The sequence below is a fragment of the Sinohyriopsis cumingii genome, chromosome 2 (assembly GCF_028554795.1).
Source record: "Sinohyriopsis cumingii isolate HCF-2022 chromosome 2, ASM2855479v2, whole genome shotgun sequence".
Taxonomy (NCBI): Eukaryota; Metazoa; Mollusca; class Bivalvia; order Unionida; family Unionidae; genus Sinohyriopsis; species Sinohyriopsis cumingii.
The window spans coordinates 136,845,962-136,863,819 of NC_142962.1; the positions used below are offsets into that span (position 1 = coordinate 136,845,962).

The following is a 17,858-nucleotide window of genomic DNA, read 5'->3' on the forward strand; positions in this document are numbered from 1 at the left end:
TCCTCTTCCGCTAAGTAGATTCCACGTAAAATATGTCGGTAATCCTTTACCTTGTCTTCCTCAATGTGTTGTACTAGGTGAATCTCGAAGTAACCAAAATGATCAACACGTGGATCATCGGGGGCCTGGAAGTATTGAACAAGGTCTGACCACTGAAACAATTTCTGACGAATCAGTTCTCTTATACCATTCAGGTACCAGTGCTTAAAGATCTGGTGACGTAACGGATGCAATTGTTCTTTACCTTTGACTTGTATTTTGACCAGCTCTCGGTAAATGCATTCTCTCAACTCCACAGGCAAAGCACGAATGTTCTCTAGCAAAGTATCCATGAATAGGTCATACTAAATCCTCTTTTGTCTGACACAAGAAATGTACCGTTTGCACAGACATGGTTTTAATTCATTGTCGAATCTAAATCGTTTCATCACTAATCTACACATTCAAATTCGTTCAGAAGTTTCCTCTTTCACTAAGTTGACATTGCGTAAAAGATGTTGGTAATTCGTTAACTCTTCCTCTGGAATTGGATCCAGTACGTTTACAATGTAGTAGATAGAATCATCCATACCAAACCAATTCTTTTTATAACCAGGAGGTCGTTGATCAATGTCTGTCCAATGGAACATTTTCAACTGAATCAGTCCTTGTATAGCATTCAGGTACCAGTGGTTCAAACACCGGTGACGTAACGGATGCAATTGTTCTTTACGTTTCACTTGTATTTTGACCAGCTCTCGGTAAATGCGTTCTCTCAACTCCACAGGCAAGCGCGAATCTTCTCGTGTAAAGTATCCATGAACAGATTATGGTAAGTTACTTCAATGTCTTGGTCCCACTAAGGGTAAGTAATGACAATTCGGTGATCATCGAACATGTTCTACGTAGGCTGAATCTTGCGGTTCCCAGTAATGAAGTGACACACCGCAACTGAAGCACTTGACTTTATCTCCTTCGCCCAAGTAGAAAAATCCGGCTCTGGCTAATTCTTCGGGGGTCGGTCCTCCCAGATACTTAGGCCATTTTCCTTTGAACGATTGAAGACGATTTTCAAAGTCGCAGTATTCCGACAAACGCAAAGGAAACGAATATTCGTCTTTCACAGGTTCGTTTCGATGAGGGTTTGGTGACATGAACAGGAGTTTGCTCAGGGCTGGATGACATCCGTAGGGGGGTAGACGTGAAGGTGAACATTCCGCTTTAAAACGAAACCCAGTAAAATGTCCAAGAGGACGAGCGGCATCACTTTCGCATCCCTCAGGTTTGACACGCACAGCATCCCTTTCCATAATAGGGGTAGTGACACTAAAGTTCCCATGATGCTTTACGGAATCGCTAAGGTCACAACGTACAGCATCGTACCCATCGCAAGGCTCACAATCGCATTCCACTTCAGAAGCCTCACACTTGAATTGTGCCTTTCTAAACAACTTGTTCTGTGTTTCTCTGAAAGTATTCATCTTGTTCGCTCGGTCTTGGTAGTTCCAATGAACTATCGATCTTGCCTAGGGTTCCTTTTTATATAGAGACCAATACCGACATGTCCATACGGTAAGGTGAAATGATTGGGAAGTCGAACTCGCTTCTGGTACACGATTTGATAGACTTTTTCCAAGGGTCGACTGACGATGTGGTGAGTGGGTAAACGTACAATCTTGTTCGGTTGGTAGGTGGTCACTTTAAAGTTTCCATCCTCTCCCGATTGCAAGGCTTCTTTCAATACCCCAAAGTTGACCACACGACTGGTACGATAATTCAGAGTCAGTCCTTTCACTTTGCACGTCGTGTGCACTTCTCCTTGTTTGTCCCGGTATTCGTAGCCGTAATTTTTGGGACCGCCACTGACGAAACTTAGAATCTTGTCGTCGGGATGCTCGTCTGTCCAGGCTCCTAAACGGTCTCCTTCGATGTCAGGGTGCTGTTGACTCGGGTGATGGATGTAAATGCAACTGTCCGTGTCAAAGTACAGGACGCGTTCCCCTAACAGTTCTAAAGCTTCGTACAATTTTAAGCGAGCATGAGCTGTCACGTAAGCCGCAATGATGACATTTCCAAAAGGGTCGTCTTGTACAAAGTCCAGATCTTCTTCGTAATTGACCAAGATCAAATCCTCGCGAACGACGTCCACGTGTTTCATGTATTTGGTTTTGTCGTGAATCATCTGGAAGTAGCGGGAAGGTTCTGTCAAATATTCCGTCTTGGGTAAACACGGTCGTTGTGCCATTTTACCCCACAAGCAATTTAATATCACTTTGGCAAACGATCGCTTGCCTTCGTTTTTCTCGATGTGGTCTAAAGAGATGCCTTCTTGTTCATCGTATTTCTCTTTGAATTGTATTTGGTCTTCGGAAGTGTGACACCAGGACGGATAGCCGCTGGCTTCTTGCTTCAGTTTCAAAAAGGCATCCACGTAGTCGGCGAAAATGCCTTTCTGACTGGGGTCACCCTTGTGGTACTGTTGTGTCTTGGGAAAGTGGCAAATTTCGTACACTTCTAACAGTTGGTATCCCATGTCCAGAGCTTTGAACATTTCTACGCTGACCCAGGTTCCCGTCAAGGCACGTTCTTCCTGGGTGTGATGGCAAGGCTGGTCTTGGTTGCACGTTTCGGCACAAGTACGGCACAATGGAAACATCAGTTTGCCTTGACAATGGTGAGGTAACACGGGATGGTATAGGTTCGTGGGAGGCAAAACTTTACACTTGATCAAGCCTTCGTATTGTCGAATGTTTTTCAGGTCGATGTGTTCCGTGAACAATTGCGGCTGCCCTACAGGAAAGCGACAATATTTGCACACGTAGGGATACAGCGAACACACGTCCAAGTATCTGATTTCTTCTCCTTTCTCTTCGTCGGCTTGGTACAGCAAACAGGTGGCATTGGTCCTTCCTCCGTACAAACTATCCCTCGGGTTCAGCGGGTCCATGAACTGGTAACTTTCCACGAGGCGTTTAAACTCGGGATCCGTTTTCATACGGTGATCGTACTCGTGTTCCCACATTTCCACCACTTGGTATCCTTCCTGTTCCAACTTTAGGCGCCGCTGACAAGTGTCCTGGTACAGGTCTTCCATGGTTCGTTGTAAACACTGATTTTTAGTGCTACGGTCAGGGTAACAGACGGGACATCCGTGAAATAAGCAACCGTTAAACTCGTAAACGATCTTGGGGTTTTCTAAGTCCCAGCCATCGACCGAATACGTTCCGATGGTCTTTTCACCCCCTCCGTTGCGGGCATGCTGAATCCACTTGTCTTCCTTGTCGCACAAGTAATGTAACCAACGTAGGGCTTTGACCGAGTATTGACGTTTGACATAGTGGGTCGTTTGAGGGCTGATGACAGCTACGGTGAATCGTTGTCGATACACTAAGGAACACGCTTTGGCAATGGTGCAAGCTTCTTTCAAAGGATCGACCCCTCCGTGTTCCATGAACAGTTCTCGAAATTTTTCACAGCAACGTCGTAAAATGTCCACGTTGGAACGACAATACTTTAGCATTTCTTCCTGAAAGTCGAAAGGGTCGGAGGCGTGAGCCTGGTACCAAGCGTAGAAAGCTTCTCGTTGTTCGGTACGCATGTTGTCGGGGTCGTAATAGTGAGCCTCAGGTAAATGGGGTAGAACGGCGTGTTGATTGGCTTCCGTATTGAAAAAGTGTGGAAAGTACCCTTTAGCCATTTCTGTCATTCCAAACGTTTTAGGCATTCGGCTCAAAGGCATGGCCAAGTAACTCATCGAATCTTTAAACTGTACTTGTCCCACTTGCATGAAAATGATTTTGGCTCCGTTCAAAGTCACTTTAGGACGCTCGGTGCCATGTTCCGTATAGTATCTGAGAAGAAACTGTCCATCGTATCCGGAGAAATTGTGAGCCATCACCGTGGCATGACGATGACAATCTCCGTAACGTTCGATGTCCTCTTGGCTCCACGTCTTGTCGATGGGGTCTAAGACCCATTGGGCAAAATCGGCTAACGTGTTCGGTCCCCGAAAGATTTTTTCACGCCCTCCAGGAATCTTGCTGCAGTGAGGGCAATGACTGAAGATAGGTTCTTGAATGCACTTTTCGCACGCTCGATGAGCCACGCAGAAATTAGGAATGTGAATACCTGTCTCTTGCATGCATTCGAAATCGAAAAAGATGAAATTGCCTTTCTTCTTGTGACCATCCTCTTTCTCTGGTGGAGGTTGGTATTTTTGCACGTAGCGTTGGTGTTTTAAGTCCACGATGTGATGACAAATGTGACATTTTTTTTTCCTGAACATACGTGTGCCTTGGTACTATTGGTACGTATGCCTTGTCTGCACGTAGGGCACAATCTCAGGAGTTGACAAGCACATTTCTGCTGTGAACCTTGCGTCTTCAGATGTTGTTGGTAACAGGTAGGGCTGACAAACGTGCGCAGACAAGATGAACAAGGTACTGGTCCTTCGCTCAGACAGGGTGGAGAGGCCAAACATCCTGAGCATTTCGATCCACAATGTTTGTGTTGCTCTCGATTATTATAACCATGGTCACATTTCTCACAGTAATAACCGTATCCCAGGAATCCGGTGATACTGGTAATGGTATCGAAATGGTCATCGTGATAATAGACATGAATGTATTTTCCGTCCTTAAAGTCTTTCCCTTGAAACAACAGAGGTCCGCGCACTTCTTGAGGGTGCACTTTCAAGGTGTATCGTGGAGCTAGGACATCTTGCAATTTTTGCATCTCAGGAATGCCACAGGGTGTGTCTTTGGATAGGTCAGCTTGTTGCAACAGGAGTTCTGCTTCGTTTCGTTGTTTGGCTCGGTCCGATTGTCGAATAGTTTTCCAGGCTCTTTTCCATTCTGTCGTGTCGTTCTTGTTGGCATAGGTTCGTCCCACCACGATGGCTCGAGCTAAACACATCTGGTCTTGAGGGTTGTGAATTTGGACGAGGCTACGCTTAATGCTTCGAAGCTCGTTCACCAATAACATCTTTTTGCGTCCGGTCTCTTGAGGAGGAGAGACGTGGGTCATGTCCAATGTGGCTTTTCCATCGGTGATGTCAAACTGGTCATTAGATTGTTGCACGTGTTGAATCTTGTCCACGACTTTGGAAGCGGTCAATTCTGCAGGGGTGATAAACTCGATCCAAACAGGGGATTTCAAACCGTCATGTTGTATGGAAAGTCTCAAGCGATCGTCTTCTTTGGGTTGACATTGTCGCTTGAGTGCGGTGAGCAAAGAATCCCACACCCCAGTGATAAACACTTCTGCTTTCTCTAACGGCACTTCAGCCTTGAAATCTTTAAACTTCACTGTGTATTTGTAAGCCGTGGTTCTAAATTTTCTAGAGGAGCGCTTTTCCGTCTCTCGAATGGAATAGTATTTTTCAGGGTTGACTAAGGGTGACGAACTTGGTTTAGAGGGTTCGGATTCTGGTTTACTCATGTCCTCTTCAAAATCACTGGCATGAATTTGTGCCAAGATTTCAGTTCTGGTACGAGGCGATAGATCACGTTTCTGCCTCTTACTTTCTTCTTTCTTCTCGAATGAATAGGATCGTTTCATCTTGATAGCAAAACGTCAAATGACTCAAGTTTAAACACCATGGACTAATTTATAGTCATGGCAGACCAGCGTATATAAAAGGGTGTGTGTCTTGTCCTTTCACTATTCATTTCACTCTCAAACCGAGCACAACGATGGAAGAGACTAGCCAAATCGAACGTTTCATCAGAGCTTTGCGAGGGGTCATTAGAAAATTCTCTTCAGACCAGCCGACGGACTACTCTCCTTCCTTTCGAGATAAAAGTCAAGATACTTGCTATATCTGTCAGAAGAAAGGGCATTGGTCTTCAGAGTGTCCAGACCGTCAAAAAAGAAAAAAAGGGGCTAAAAAAGACAGAAGTCAAGATACCTGTTATTATTGTCAAGAAAAAGGACATTGGTCTCCAGATTGCCCAAAAAAGAAACAAGAGGAGTCAGAAGAAAAGAGGGATTCTTCAGAAGAAGACAGGGATTATTGGGAAGAAGAGAGGGATTCTGCAGAGGAAGTAAGCAGACAGGTGAAGAAAAAGAAACAGGAGAAGAAAAGAAGAAGGGAAGAAAGTGAGGAAGAAGAAGAGGAAAAGCCTGTGACGGTGAAGAAATTTAAAAAACAGAGAGATTAAACAAGGAGAAAGAAGAAGTCAATGAACTTTTTTTAAAGTGTTCTGATGTGAATTGTGAATTGGATTGTAACAATGGATAAAAGAATAAATTAATTATATAAGGTAAGTGTCTTTGAGTTTTGATTTTAAAATAAGAACGTACACTCACGCACTGATACAAAGACAAGTACTATAGGGGGTAAAATGGTTATTTTTGGTTTTTTTGAGTTATTGGCAAATTGAAAGCCTATCTCTTTTCTAGAAATGTGGGTGGCCCTGAAAAGGGCCTTTTTTTGGTGTAGGGGTGAGTTTAAGCAATCAACTTTAACTGCCTTAAGCCTTTGCCAAGGCCAAGGCCTACTTCTGGACTGCGTAATGTTGATGATGATTGGGTTGAAATCACTAAGGGTGGTGCGGTAGGCTTAGTCACAGGGTTAACATGTTTAACTCGGGAAGGTCGTATTCTCTTCGGTCGTAATAAAGAAGTCTGATACATTTGTTTCAGACTTCTTAACTCCGCTAAAATGTCCAACAGTACCGTGACCGTTTGATTTTCACCCTCTTGTTTCTTTGCTGCTGCTACTACTTCTTCTTCTTCTTGTTTTTTTTTCTTATCTCTGTTTCTTGTTGCTGTTGCTGTTGCTGCAGGAGAAAAGCTTGTTCCGCTTCCTTTTGTCGTTGTATAAATTTCTCCAATTCTTCTTTCTGTCTCTGTCTAAAATTCTCCACTTGCGGTAATGAAGAAGGTAACGAAGGTTCCGGAACAAATTCTTGCGAGGTAAGAAAATCCACAAAATCCCAATTTACCTCTTCTGAAAGTAAGTCCGGGTTCCCTTGGGCGGTCTCCCCTGCTGTTGCACCCCAATGGATCGTTTTCTGAGTTTCCGTCATGTTGAATCACTGTCGCATAGATTGACTGCACACAAGCGCTAGCGAATCTATATAGACCACGTGACGTCACAGACTGCTCTCTTCGGATTGGATGCGGGCTGACTGAATTTTGTAACGCGTGTTCGGATTGGTGAATGAACTCAATCCGTTTCTATCCTTCCTCTACCTATAAATAAGCGCAGTTCACTGCATTGATTCACCTGTTCTCGTCGCCTCAAGATGTGGACCACAGTTGAATCATCCACCCTTGTGTCTTCAATGATGTTTAGGACGGACATGCTCATGTATGTCCGGTCCAAGTGGACTGTTGTTGATAGGACAGATACTAGTCTATGGATGAGAAGAGTTTACATAGAAAGACAAGGATGTCTCAAGAGGGTACTTGTGTATGGACCTACAGTTAGAAGGAGTTTAAGAAGAAGAAGAAGATGTGACAGATGCCATCTATGTTAATATTAATATTAACATAAACCCAAAGGCCCTTTTCAGGGCCACCCACATTTCTCGAAAAGAGAATGACTTTCAATTGCCTACCCCTTTTTTCATTTTTTTATTTTTTTTAAAATTTAAAAAAAAAAAAATCCCATGTTCAATTTCCCTTGACGCTATACAGTCCCACCCTGTTTAAATTCCATGACGCTATACAGTCCCCTATTCCCATGTTCAATTCCTCTTGAGGCTATATCGTCCCACGATTTTTCTCCATGTTAAATTCCCTTCAGGCTATATGTTCCCACGATTTTTCTCCATGTTAAATTTCCATTGAGGCTATATGTTCCCGGGGTGGGTGGGTGGTTTGTAATGCTAATTCCCATTGAGGCTCTAGTATCCCCATTCACTACTATAGAGGAAGAGGGAACAGTTATGACTTGAATGGACTGCCTTTTGATCAAATACCAGTATTAGTATGTTTGGACATCAAATTATAATTAACTGATCAGAACTGGAGCATACTGCGGCTCGCAAGGCCGGTTGTCAAGACAAGTGGACCAACTTTTATTGTTTTATTGCCAACTAATTTGCTTCATTTTGCGGAATGTTTAAAAAAAAACTGAAGCATTTATGACATCACTGGAATCATTTCTGATAAAATATTGGCGTTTGTTTGATTGCTAGTTAAATGATGATCAGTTAGACAAAACGGGAATATATGGCTTCTTGTGAAGCCAGTTTTCAGTGAAGGAGTGTTCTTTTTTTTTTTTGGCGATTAATTTGCTTCAATCGGCAAAACGTTTAAATCCTCAAGCGTTTTAATTTGTGGATCATTCAGAAAAAATTGAACTACCATAACACAAAGTGCATACATCTGAAATTCAAATTTCTTTTCTCTCTCAGTCTCGGAAACGACCTGGCGGTGATGAATTTTCTGACCCTCAGACTCCAAAAAAAGAGATGGATAGTGTCAGCTCTAAGGAGAACTAGAGTCAATCTCTGAAATTTGTTAGAAAATTAAAGGACGAGTGGAAAAGTGAACTGCCAATTTTTGTGATATACATCCTTGATATCTGAACAATTTATGACCTTCATAATTACATGGTATATTATTGCATATAAAATTATTTGAGAAGTTGATAACAGAAATGACGTATGCTGAGATTTTGAGAATATAATAAAGTATAAAATAATCCTCTGTCTGTTTCATATACAAAATATAAACACAGTAACACATAGTTAAAAGAGAAAATACTTTAACAAAAATCAGATTGTGCGTTTCTTACAAAATAATATACAAGCATCTCTCATTACTCCACCATTAACAGGGAATCACAGATATGGGCTCATGACTGTCCAAAAGAATTGACTCTTGAGGTTTCAGTTTTGACTCTTGAGATTCTGGGTGTCAAGGGTCAACTGACACTTCATTTTTTAAATCTATTGAGAATCATATATATATATATATATATATATATATATATATATATATATATATATATATATATATATATATATATATATATATATACGCCAAAATTGAACAAATGTCGGCGAAAGTGATTGAGCGAAAAGTTGGAAAGTTAGAAAGAGAGATGGAGTATACTTACCTTGATTTGAAATGACTCCTCCAACTGAAGGTATGCTTCCAAGTTGAAAATGGATGGCTAGGCCTCTTGTTGAAAAGAGCATGCTGTGTCGCACGAGTGGAAATAATAACTGGTATATCTTTACTCATTGCCACCTAATCTGATAGGGGGGGGGGGGTATCACTGTCCGGCCACTACATGGGTCGGCAGACAACTTTTTTGCTCCCTTCAGCTCAAAGTAGTAAATGAGAGGGCTGTATCTGCGAGGTAGTGGTAGTACTTCTAAGGTATTATGACTGGGTAATGTATTTGAAGAAGAAACATGCTATTTGCATTTGAATGCTTTTCAGAGTAGAGGACCTTCTTTCTAGAAATGAAAACAACAGTTACTGCTGTCGTAGTTATTGGAGTAGATGAGGGAAAATCCGAAGTATCCTAGATATTACTGGTGCGATATTGATGAGGTCTCTAATCCAATACTTCTCCCATCCCAGTGGTGAAATGAGAATAAGGTGACATTATAATCCTCTTGCTTTCCGTACCGCTATTTGGAATAATATTTGTGTTGGAGGGTACTTGTATGCATCCAGTCCATCTCCAAATTATTGATAGAGCGTCGTCTGCCCAAGCTTTGAGTCCGGGCTGGAGATACTAAGGTTAGGAGTTAGTATTTCAACTTGTTGAATATTCCCTTGCCATCGGATAGTGTAGAAAACATGATAGTACTGGAGAACAAGCAACATCATCTTGGTTGCATGAAGGGGGGTACGGTCTCCAGTAATGCTTGAGACTTAGCTGGCAAAGAGTGATGAGGACTGCCGCTCACTAAACTCATAGAAAGCCCTGGATTAGAAACCGTGACTTCTAGAGAGCCACTGAAGAATCAGTTCTCATGGCAGAGTGCAGAGAAATTGCGAAGCGACATCTGTTCAAGCGTGAGGAACCTTTCGTGGCATCGTGCCAAATGAGTGTCTCGAGGCGGTATGAGGATTAGTTGGGTTCCACCTAATGGAAGCCGGGCTGTTAGTGATTGAGCCCATACTATTTATGTTTTAGTCCATCGTGATCTCTAGTATATGGCCTAGGTTGTTCGCAATATCGTTAGAATCATCAGTTGGGATGGGTTATGGGATGTTTGATCCATGTCTGTATATCTATTGAGTGAGAGGGAACTTGGCTATTTATTAGCTCTGTCCCTTACTGTCCCGCAAGACAAATCAAGTCGAACCCCGAGGAGGCATGGTAGAGGGGTCTGCTAAAGAAGGTAATCATGTAGACCGATGACGTCGTCGTCCTGAGTGCTTTTGCGCTTTGCTCATAGTTAAAATCTGTAAGACAAATAGGGCGAAACGTATAAAACGGTAGCCCTGCACCAACCTCTTAGAACGCAATGTCCGTGCAGATTTAAATCTTAAACATTTTATACAAAAATTTAGAACAGACAATCTAATAAAGCAATGAGGTATACAGTTAAAATATAATGACAATACCATTTGTAAGGAGAAGTATAAACCTGTGGGCTGCATATGTAATGTTTGAATACAGTGTGGGCGCAGATCTATACCAAGTGATGATAAGTTGGAGAAAGGTGATAGGCAAATGATCTCAATTACAATTCTGCCTGTAGGGAAGGTCAAGGATGTTATGTACAGGTAGAATCATTGAAGTATGGCCTTCCAAGGCTAAGGAAGCCATGGTAAAGGAAACTCACATATATGTACCAGAAATGACGAAATTATGCATCTATAAGGTGTTTTTTAAGGCATAAAAAACTGCACACATAGATACATATAGCAGCTCAAACCTATCTTGTAAAGTCGCATAAGCTATCCATGCGGGTGACTAAGTGCTCTTTAAATATGACGGAATGCTTATGCAGATAAACATCACTCAAGTATCGCCTATAGAAAGCTTATCTGTACTTGTCTGACCAGAGCGGAAGCAATACAGAAATGTACACAAGTATCTATATTACACATAAAAAGCTTCATAACAAAAAAAAATAATTGAGAAACCGTTATAGATACTTAAAAAGTAGGTGCGACAATACTCAAAAAGAGATAATTACCTAAATGGAAGAAAGCTGCAGACCACCTGTACAAGCAAAAACATTGAAGTTGGGGCCCGGATGCTACAAAATGCCTTGGAATAGAAACTCACCAATATGTACCCGTTTCTAATGACATTACACAAATGTTAAGAATTCTCTATAAGCGCTAGAGACTTGCACGTACATAAAATAATTATAGCCCGTACTTAATGTGGAGTCGCTTATGCTTCCGTACAAGTACATAAATGTGTGACGAAGACAAAGGTGTTAGCACATTGTAAAGGCAGAACTTTGTCGGGATAGGAACAGAAAATCTTGTAAATATAGATGGGGTATAATTTCCTTAGAGGTGTTGAAAGAACCACCGACCCACAAGAAGCTACTGGCAAGCTTTCTCACATACCCACATTAGCCGAATCCTAGACTCGAACCCACGCAGACAGAGGTGAGATGGCAGTGATCCGTAACGGAGAGCGCTTTAGACCACTCGGCCACTCGGGGCCCCCTCCTCCAACTTGTAATGGTATATCTTCCACGTGGATTCTGGCGTTTGCAAGGCCTCTTGTGAAGAAAGCGTGCTTCTTAGCACGAGCGGAAGCAGTAGCTGATGTATTCTTAGGCTTTGCCGGCAAGTTTGATACCTAAGGGGAGATCATTCTGTCCGACCGCCACATAGGTCGGCAAACAACTTTTATTTCCCTTTAGTTAAAAGTAGTATCTGGGATGGCTTGATTTGGGATGTAATAGTAGTTCTCCTAAGGTGTTAGGATTGGATCACGTATTTAAGGAAGAAACCATAAAAGGCAAACAAATTAGAATGCCAAGAATATGTAAAAACTGTAAAATAATCATCAAAAACTTACAATAAATGTGGCACTTTTTGTGGTCTCATAGTCCAGGCTGACAGAGGCTAGATAGATGTATCCATTGGAATCAACATTAAAAAGCCCGCTGCCAGTGACCGAAAAGTTAAAGGCTGTTTTCTGACCAGATATACCCTGGCAAAAGAAAAATGATTATAAAAAAAGCAACTGAATATTAAGGTAAACTGTAAAATATCAATGGTCTTAACCATTTAAATTTCTTCTTATCACTTGCTATCAAATACAGAAAACAAGAAAAATTTGAGATATGCTCTTCTCTCTCTCACTCTCTCTCTCTCTCTCATAACTTTATTAAATACAAATAAATGGATGAAAATGACAAATAAGGTGGAAGTGAAAGATAACAATGCAACTAAAATATGCTTCTAATTACTAACTGAATTATTCAGAAAGAGAGTATTTATTTTTCATTCTTTGAGATTGTTCGAGCTGGAGAAGTACAAGCATGATGACTTGTGAATAAATATAAATCTCTATGAACATCAATAATATAAAATCATCTTTTCTGTGACATTACTCTAAAGAAGGCAAGTAAAATGTAAACATACATCATCGGGATCTGTAACAATCAGCCGCAGAGGTTTTGCCAATGAAGTAGTTCCATCAAGCACATTCTGTCCAAGGCGAGAGTTCTCATAAATATACCCGGTGTTGACTCCTGTTACTGTGGTGACAGTTGGTGGACTGCTGTTAGGAACATCTATCTCTACAGTTACAGTGGCTCTCTCCTCGTATCTTCCATTGGCTTGGACGGCCTGTAAATACATTTAATATATAGAAACTGTTATGTATAATTTATTTGTGTTATTTGTTGGCTTTTGTTAATGAGTTGTGTTTAAAATAGCTGTATTTTGTATTTGACGAATATATTGGATATATATCCAAGCAGAACGCTTTTAATTTAAGACCACTCATATACCATAAGAATTTCTCTAGTAAAAACATTCAATTTTGATACGACTTTCAAGAGCTTTAGCGATTCTACAATTTTCGAATGGCTGCCATACTGGCCATACCAGACATCAGATTGGCGCGATTTTCATTCTGGACCAACCAGATGTTGTAGGAAGTCGTGCAGGGAAATACCTTGTTGATATGGCCATCCATTCAGAAGGAGTAGCCATACCAATACTCTCAGGATGTTTGTTTAGGTTTCCATAGTTGAAGTATCTGAAGCATCATTTTCATTTTAAACCTCCAGACCTTGGAAAGAATGTGTGTCAAGTTTCACTGCAATCCTCATAGTAGTTGAGGAGAAGCAATAACGAATTTGTGCTAGTGTATGGACGGACGACGGGCAACCGGTCATCCCATAGGTATTCTTGTCTGCGACAAGTAGAGCTAACTAAATTGGCATTCCTGGTGTAATATCTGAGTATACATTTTTAAAATCTCACTTTATAATGTTTTTCTTTTAATGTTCATAAAATTAGAAAGGTTCTTAGTTTCATTCCACAAATTCTACAAATTGAAAGACATGGGGCTAATAATTATCGGAGTTGAATTAAATTATGGGATTGACAACTACCATGGCTCTTTCTCCAAAACCTGTTATTATTGGAAAATGACATTTTGCAACAGTGTGATATCATTATAAATCAGTAGAACAGCCACTACCTCACAAATTCGGCCCGCACAAGCTTGTTTTCAGTAACATAACCATAAAGTCACCTGTCCACCTAGCTTCAAATAAGGAGAAAGTGATTTCATCGTAGATAGCCATTTGTATAATAAAATTATAATAATGCTTCAATTACTAAACAAGCGTTGAGGCAGGGAAGGATTGTCTTTTTTGTTCAGGTAAGTATTATCGAAGTAACATACGTTATACCACAAATTGTATTTTCTTTCTTCTCCAAATATATTACCCAATAACAAGACGTTAAAAGAATGAGCTGGAAATTGAGGGAGTTCATCCATTACGCAAGAGACGATGCAATCCATTACAACTAATGCAGAATACACAACTTCAAATCTTGTGAAATACAAGGACGCCAGTTAACGTACACATCTGCCTGGACGCCAAGTATAGACAATCACTCTTCCTGAAAATCCAGCAAGATTAGCGTCACAGTGTCGTGAGAAACTGCCTAATGACCCAAAAAGAGTATCATATTGTGCTGCTATAGATGTCAAATGGTCACAGTGAGATCTTGGTAATAAAGGTTTCCGAGGTAAAAGCTTTAGAATATCATCTCAGTATTCCAGTAACCCTAATAAAGGAAGTCATATAAACTGTAGTACCAATAATATTGACCGAGGGTGGTTCCGCTGGACCACCTCCCACCATATTGCAAATGGTAGGCCTTCGGGTTGAAGCAAATACGTCGACTTGTTCTGAGAAACATTCTGAGGGCTTACTTGCAATGAACCAAGAATGGAGAAGAGGATATCTTTATTGAGCAGGCACGGAGAAAGCAAGACTTCCATGCGATTCTCCACTGCTGAGTGCAATAGCTCTTTCACATCTGCTTTGTTCATATTAGAGGGGGTCGTATTTGAGGGGAGCAATCAAGATTAGACAGCATTCCAATACCCTCCCTTTATGCAACACATGGGCAGCAGAGGAGAAGAGAAAATAATATAGTGTAAGACCATTCTAGTTCAACAAAAGGGTGTCAACTGCCCAAGCTTTCTGGTCTTTGACTGCACATGTGAAGATTGAGCGCTTCGAGTTCTACCTCGTTGTAACAGGTTTATGAGGTCAGACCTAATGGGTGCAAAATTGACGGAAGATGAAGGAAATAAATAACCCACCACTATGAATAGGCTGAATCTGAGATGAGACACTGAATCGATTTGACACTCAGCATGCCTGGAATGTGTAGAACTTGGATGTGCATTTATTGTTGATCATGCCATCCAAGGAAGCAAATTTTAAGTAGATTATGTTTCTCCTAGAATACTTACCCGATCCCATTAACGCTTGGAATAAAAGCCCTACTATCTCCCGAATCAAGCACTCCCAAAGACGAAAACAAACGTCCCTCTGTCTGAACACAAAGGTCAATAACGTTTGTCCAATGCTTCTCCTTGCGTCTACAGGTGGTGCTAGAATAAGATGAGCGAAACATCGTGTTACGGGATGTTTGCATTGCGGGGAGGATGTGAGGTTCCTGAAGCAATGTGACCGGGTAAGTATTCAAGGGGAAACATAATTTACAACAAAATGTTGCTTTCTCCTTTGAATATGTTCCCAATAACATTAATGTTAGCAGAATAGGTAATAGGCGTAGGTACTGTTTAGCATCCAACCGATATTCCAGGTAAACTACGATGGGACAATATTTAATTCCCTATAACAAGTTTAACCCACTCTACTAATTACACGCAGCACAACCATAACTGACTTGGTTTAAATAATGAGATCTTCTTACCACGAAAAATTTCTGGGCGAATCCAGCAAAAGCTGCGCAGGGTGTTAGTCCGAAGGTTGTGTTGAGGTTAATTGGGTCCGGCAGCCGCTTGTGCGACTGAGTCTGGACCTAACAGATCCAGAGTGTGTCGTTGTGGAGTGAAGTCTTCAAGATAAACACTGGGAAAGGTTGACTGTATGCCAACCGACTGCTTCGACGATATCTTTGATAGAAACATTGCAGTCAAAGGCAAGGAACACAAAGATTACTCTTATTTCGTGAATAGAGATCTTCATGAGGAGACTCTGTTCTGGCGATATGTCGGAGGAAGGCGTTGGTATGAGCCACTTCAGCCACGATCAGAGAGTTTTAGGGGTTATGTCCCCCTTCTCAGGTTTAAATGGGAGAGAGATGCGTCTTCGACCTCACTAACTGGCTCACTTCACTTCAGATTAAGTCTGAACGTACGTACCGGTTTCTGGTTGAAAGCCTGTTGGGATATGTCAATACAGGAGAGAGGACGTGTGGTGACTTTTGATTGACCACTGATGGAAACTTATTCTTGGCGACGAAACCGGGTTGCGTCATAAGGGCCGCCGAGCCATGCAATTGAAACTAATGGTAGGCTGGGTCAAAAGAGAAGGCATGTAATTCACCTAATCTGTACGGCAAAGCTAATGCTATCAGGAAACACGTTTTGTACGAATGGAGCTGCAACAAAGTCATCGCTAGAGGCTCGAACTTGTTTGAATCCAGCCAAGTCTGAACCCAAGAACGACTTCACTTAAGAAACAAAGTGAGTGATTTGGGCCTATTTAACTCAAAGTTGGACAGTAAATCAGAGATGTCTTTGTTATGATCAAGATCGAAACTACCATAATGATGGAACGTGTCCGATATCACTGAAAGGGAGCCCTTAATAATAAAGCAGAGCCAATGTTTTCTCCTAGAACGGCAAATAAAAAGGTAGCTTTTTGTGGGACAGAGGCACTTAAATTGACGATGTTTTTTATTTTGCATTAGTCCCTGAACATGTGTCGCTTTACTTCGTATGCCTCTGCATTGCTTTTGCATCAAGGTTGCCCTGACAAGAGCCAATCTTGAAGAACATGTTCAGAGCAAGGATGAAACACAACGGTCCGAGGTTATTTGAGACGACTTGACGTTACCAGGATCTTCCTGGGTAGATCTATCGTTAGATCGAGACGATCATTGATTGAGGATTTGTACAAGGCGAGAAGAACAATCAGAATAAGTTTGCATTTTTGGCACCTCAATTTCTGTATAATTTCTGGAACTAAGATTTTTGGTGAGGAATGACGGACCTGGTTTGGGATCTGGTACTGCGGAAACGAAGGTCGGCAGTTTTTGTGAAACCACCTGTTTGACAGAAGATCAATTATTGGATGCCCCCATAACTCGCAAATTCTATGTGGATGATCTGTCCTCTCCTTGACAGAATTGGACAAGACATTAAGTCTGTTGAGAATATGTCTGATCTTGATGTCGATTGTGCATTGTGCACACCAACGGAGACATTGTCATATCAAAATGGAGATTTGGGGGTGATTTTGTATCGTCCTATTTGAGAAGATATGATACCACCGCCAAGCTGTCTGACATGATGACCTCCATCTTGTCATGAAAATGGTCGGTCCAAAATGAAAGTCTTTAAGGGTAGCTTTCATCTCTAAGAGATTGACATGGAGACCTGTGTTCTGCAGACCCCACTGGCCAATGATAGTGTCGAAGTCCCGTAGCTGTGGAGTAGTTTCATAAAGACCCAAGGATTATGTTCAAGCCGGTAGAGAACACGAAATCGATAACAATTTCCTTGGTGTGTAAACCATGTGATTTTCTGTAAGGACGGATGGATGGGAACGTGAAATATGCGCCTTTCAGATGGATACAGAAGACAAATTTGTTCGGACGGATGAAGAGGTGGACTGGTCTCCATCTGCGTTGGTATGGGTCTTACACAAGCGAGATTGTAAATAACGCTGAAGGTTGATTCTCAAAGAATAAAAAAGAATTTCGAACTGCCGAGGTCACTGGTCTAGGCAAATAGACTCTTCGTCAAAAAACAAAGTAAGGCCTTAACCCATGGATATTGGTCTAGAAGGCGTGGTGGACATTTTGAGTTCAGCAACACCACATAAATTGTATCGCCACCATAAAACTACACTTAGTCTACTCAATGGTGGGATATGAAAATGAACTATCATGAGGTTTTTCTGCACATTCAGTGTGCGATTCGTCCTGTTGCGGATCAAGATCGACATCCGTATAATACATTCCTGGAGGTTTCGACGAGGCATGGCCGTCGTCTCTAATATTGTCACGGTACCGTCCAAGACGGTAAGCCGTGAGTAATTGGCTAGCCGTAGTCGCCGAATTAGTACGGACGGCTGGTCGAAAACAAAAACAGTCAGTATAGGTGCCGAGCATAAGTCTGGATGGCTAAACTGCCAGAGTGATGATATTGTTAGGCAAAAGGCCGGATATATGTATAACATCCCTGGTAATGTCAAGATTCC

The 17,858-nt window shown here is 41.6% G+C and overlaps 1 protein-coding gene across 2 annotated transcripts in view; it reads right to left on the minus strand.

The window, feature by feature from the left end:
- LOC149805910 (protocadherin Fat 4-like) overlaps nucleotides 1-17,858 on the minus strand; it is a 274,413-nt gene that overhangs the window by 205,478 nt on the left and 51,077 nt on the right. For both annotated transcript variants that reach the window (XM_089950674.1, XM_089950675.1), the window contains exons 12-13: nucleotides 12,514-12,720; nucleotides 11,945-12,079 (exon numbers count right to left, since the gene is read on the minus strand). In XM_089950674.1, the coding sequence (XP_089806800.1) occupies nucleotides 11,945-12,079; nucleotides 12,514-12,720 (342 nt within the window). The remainder of the gene's footprint in view (nucleotides 1-11,944; nucleotides 12,080-12,513; nucleotides 12,721-17,858) is intronic.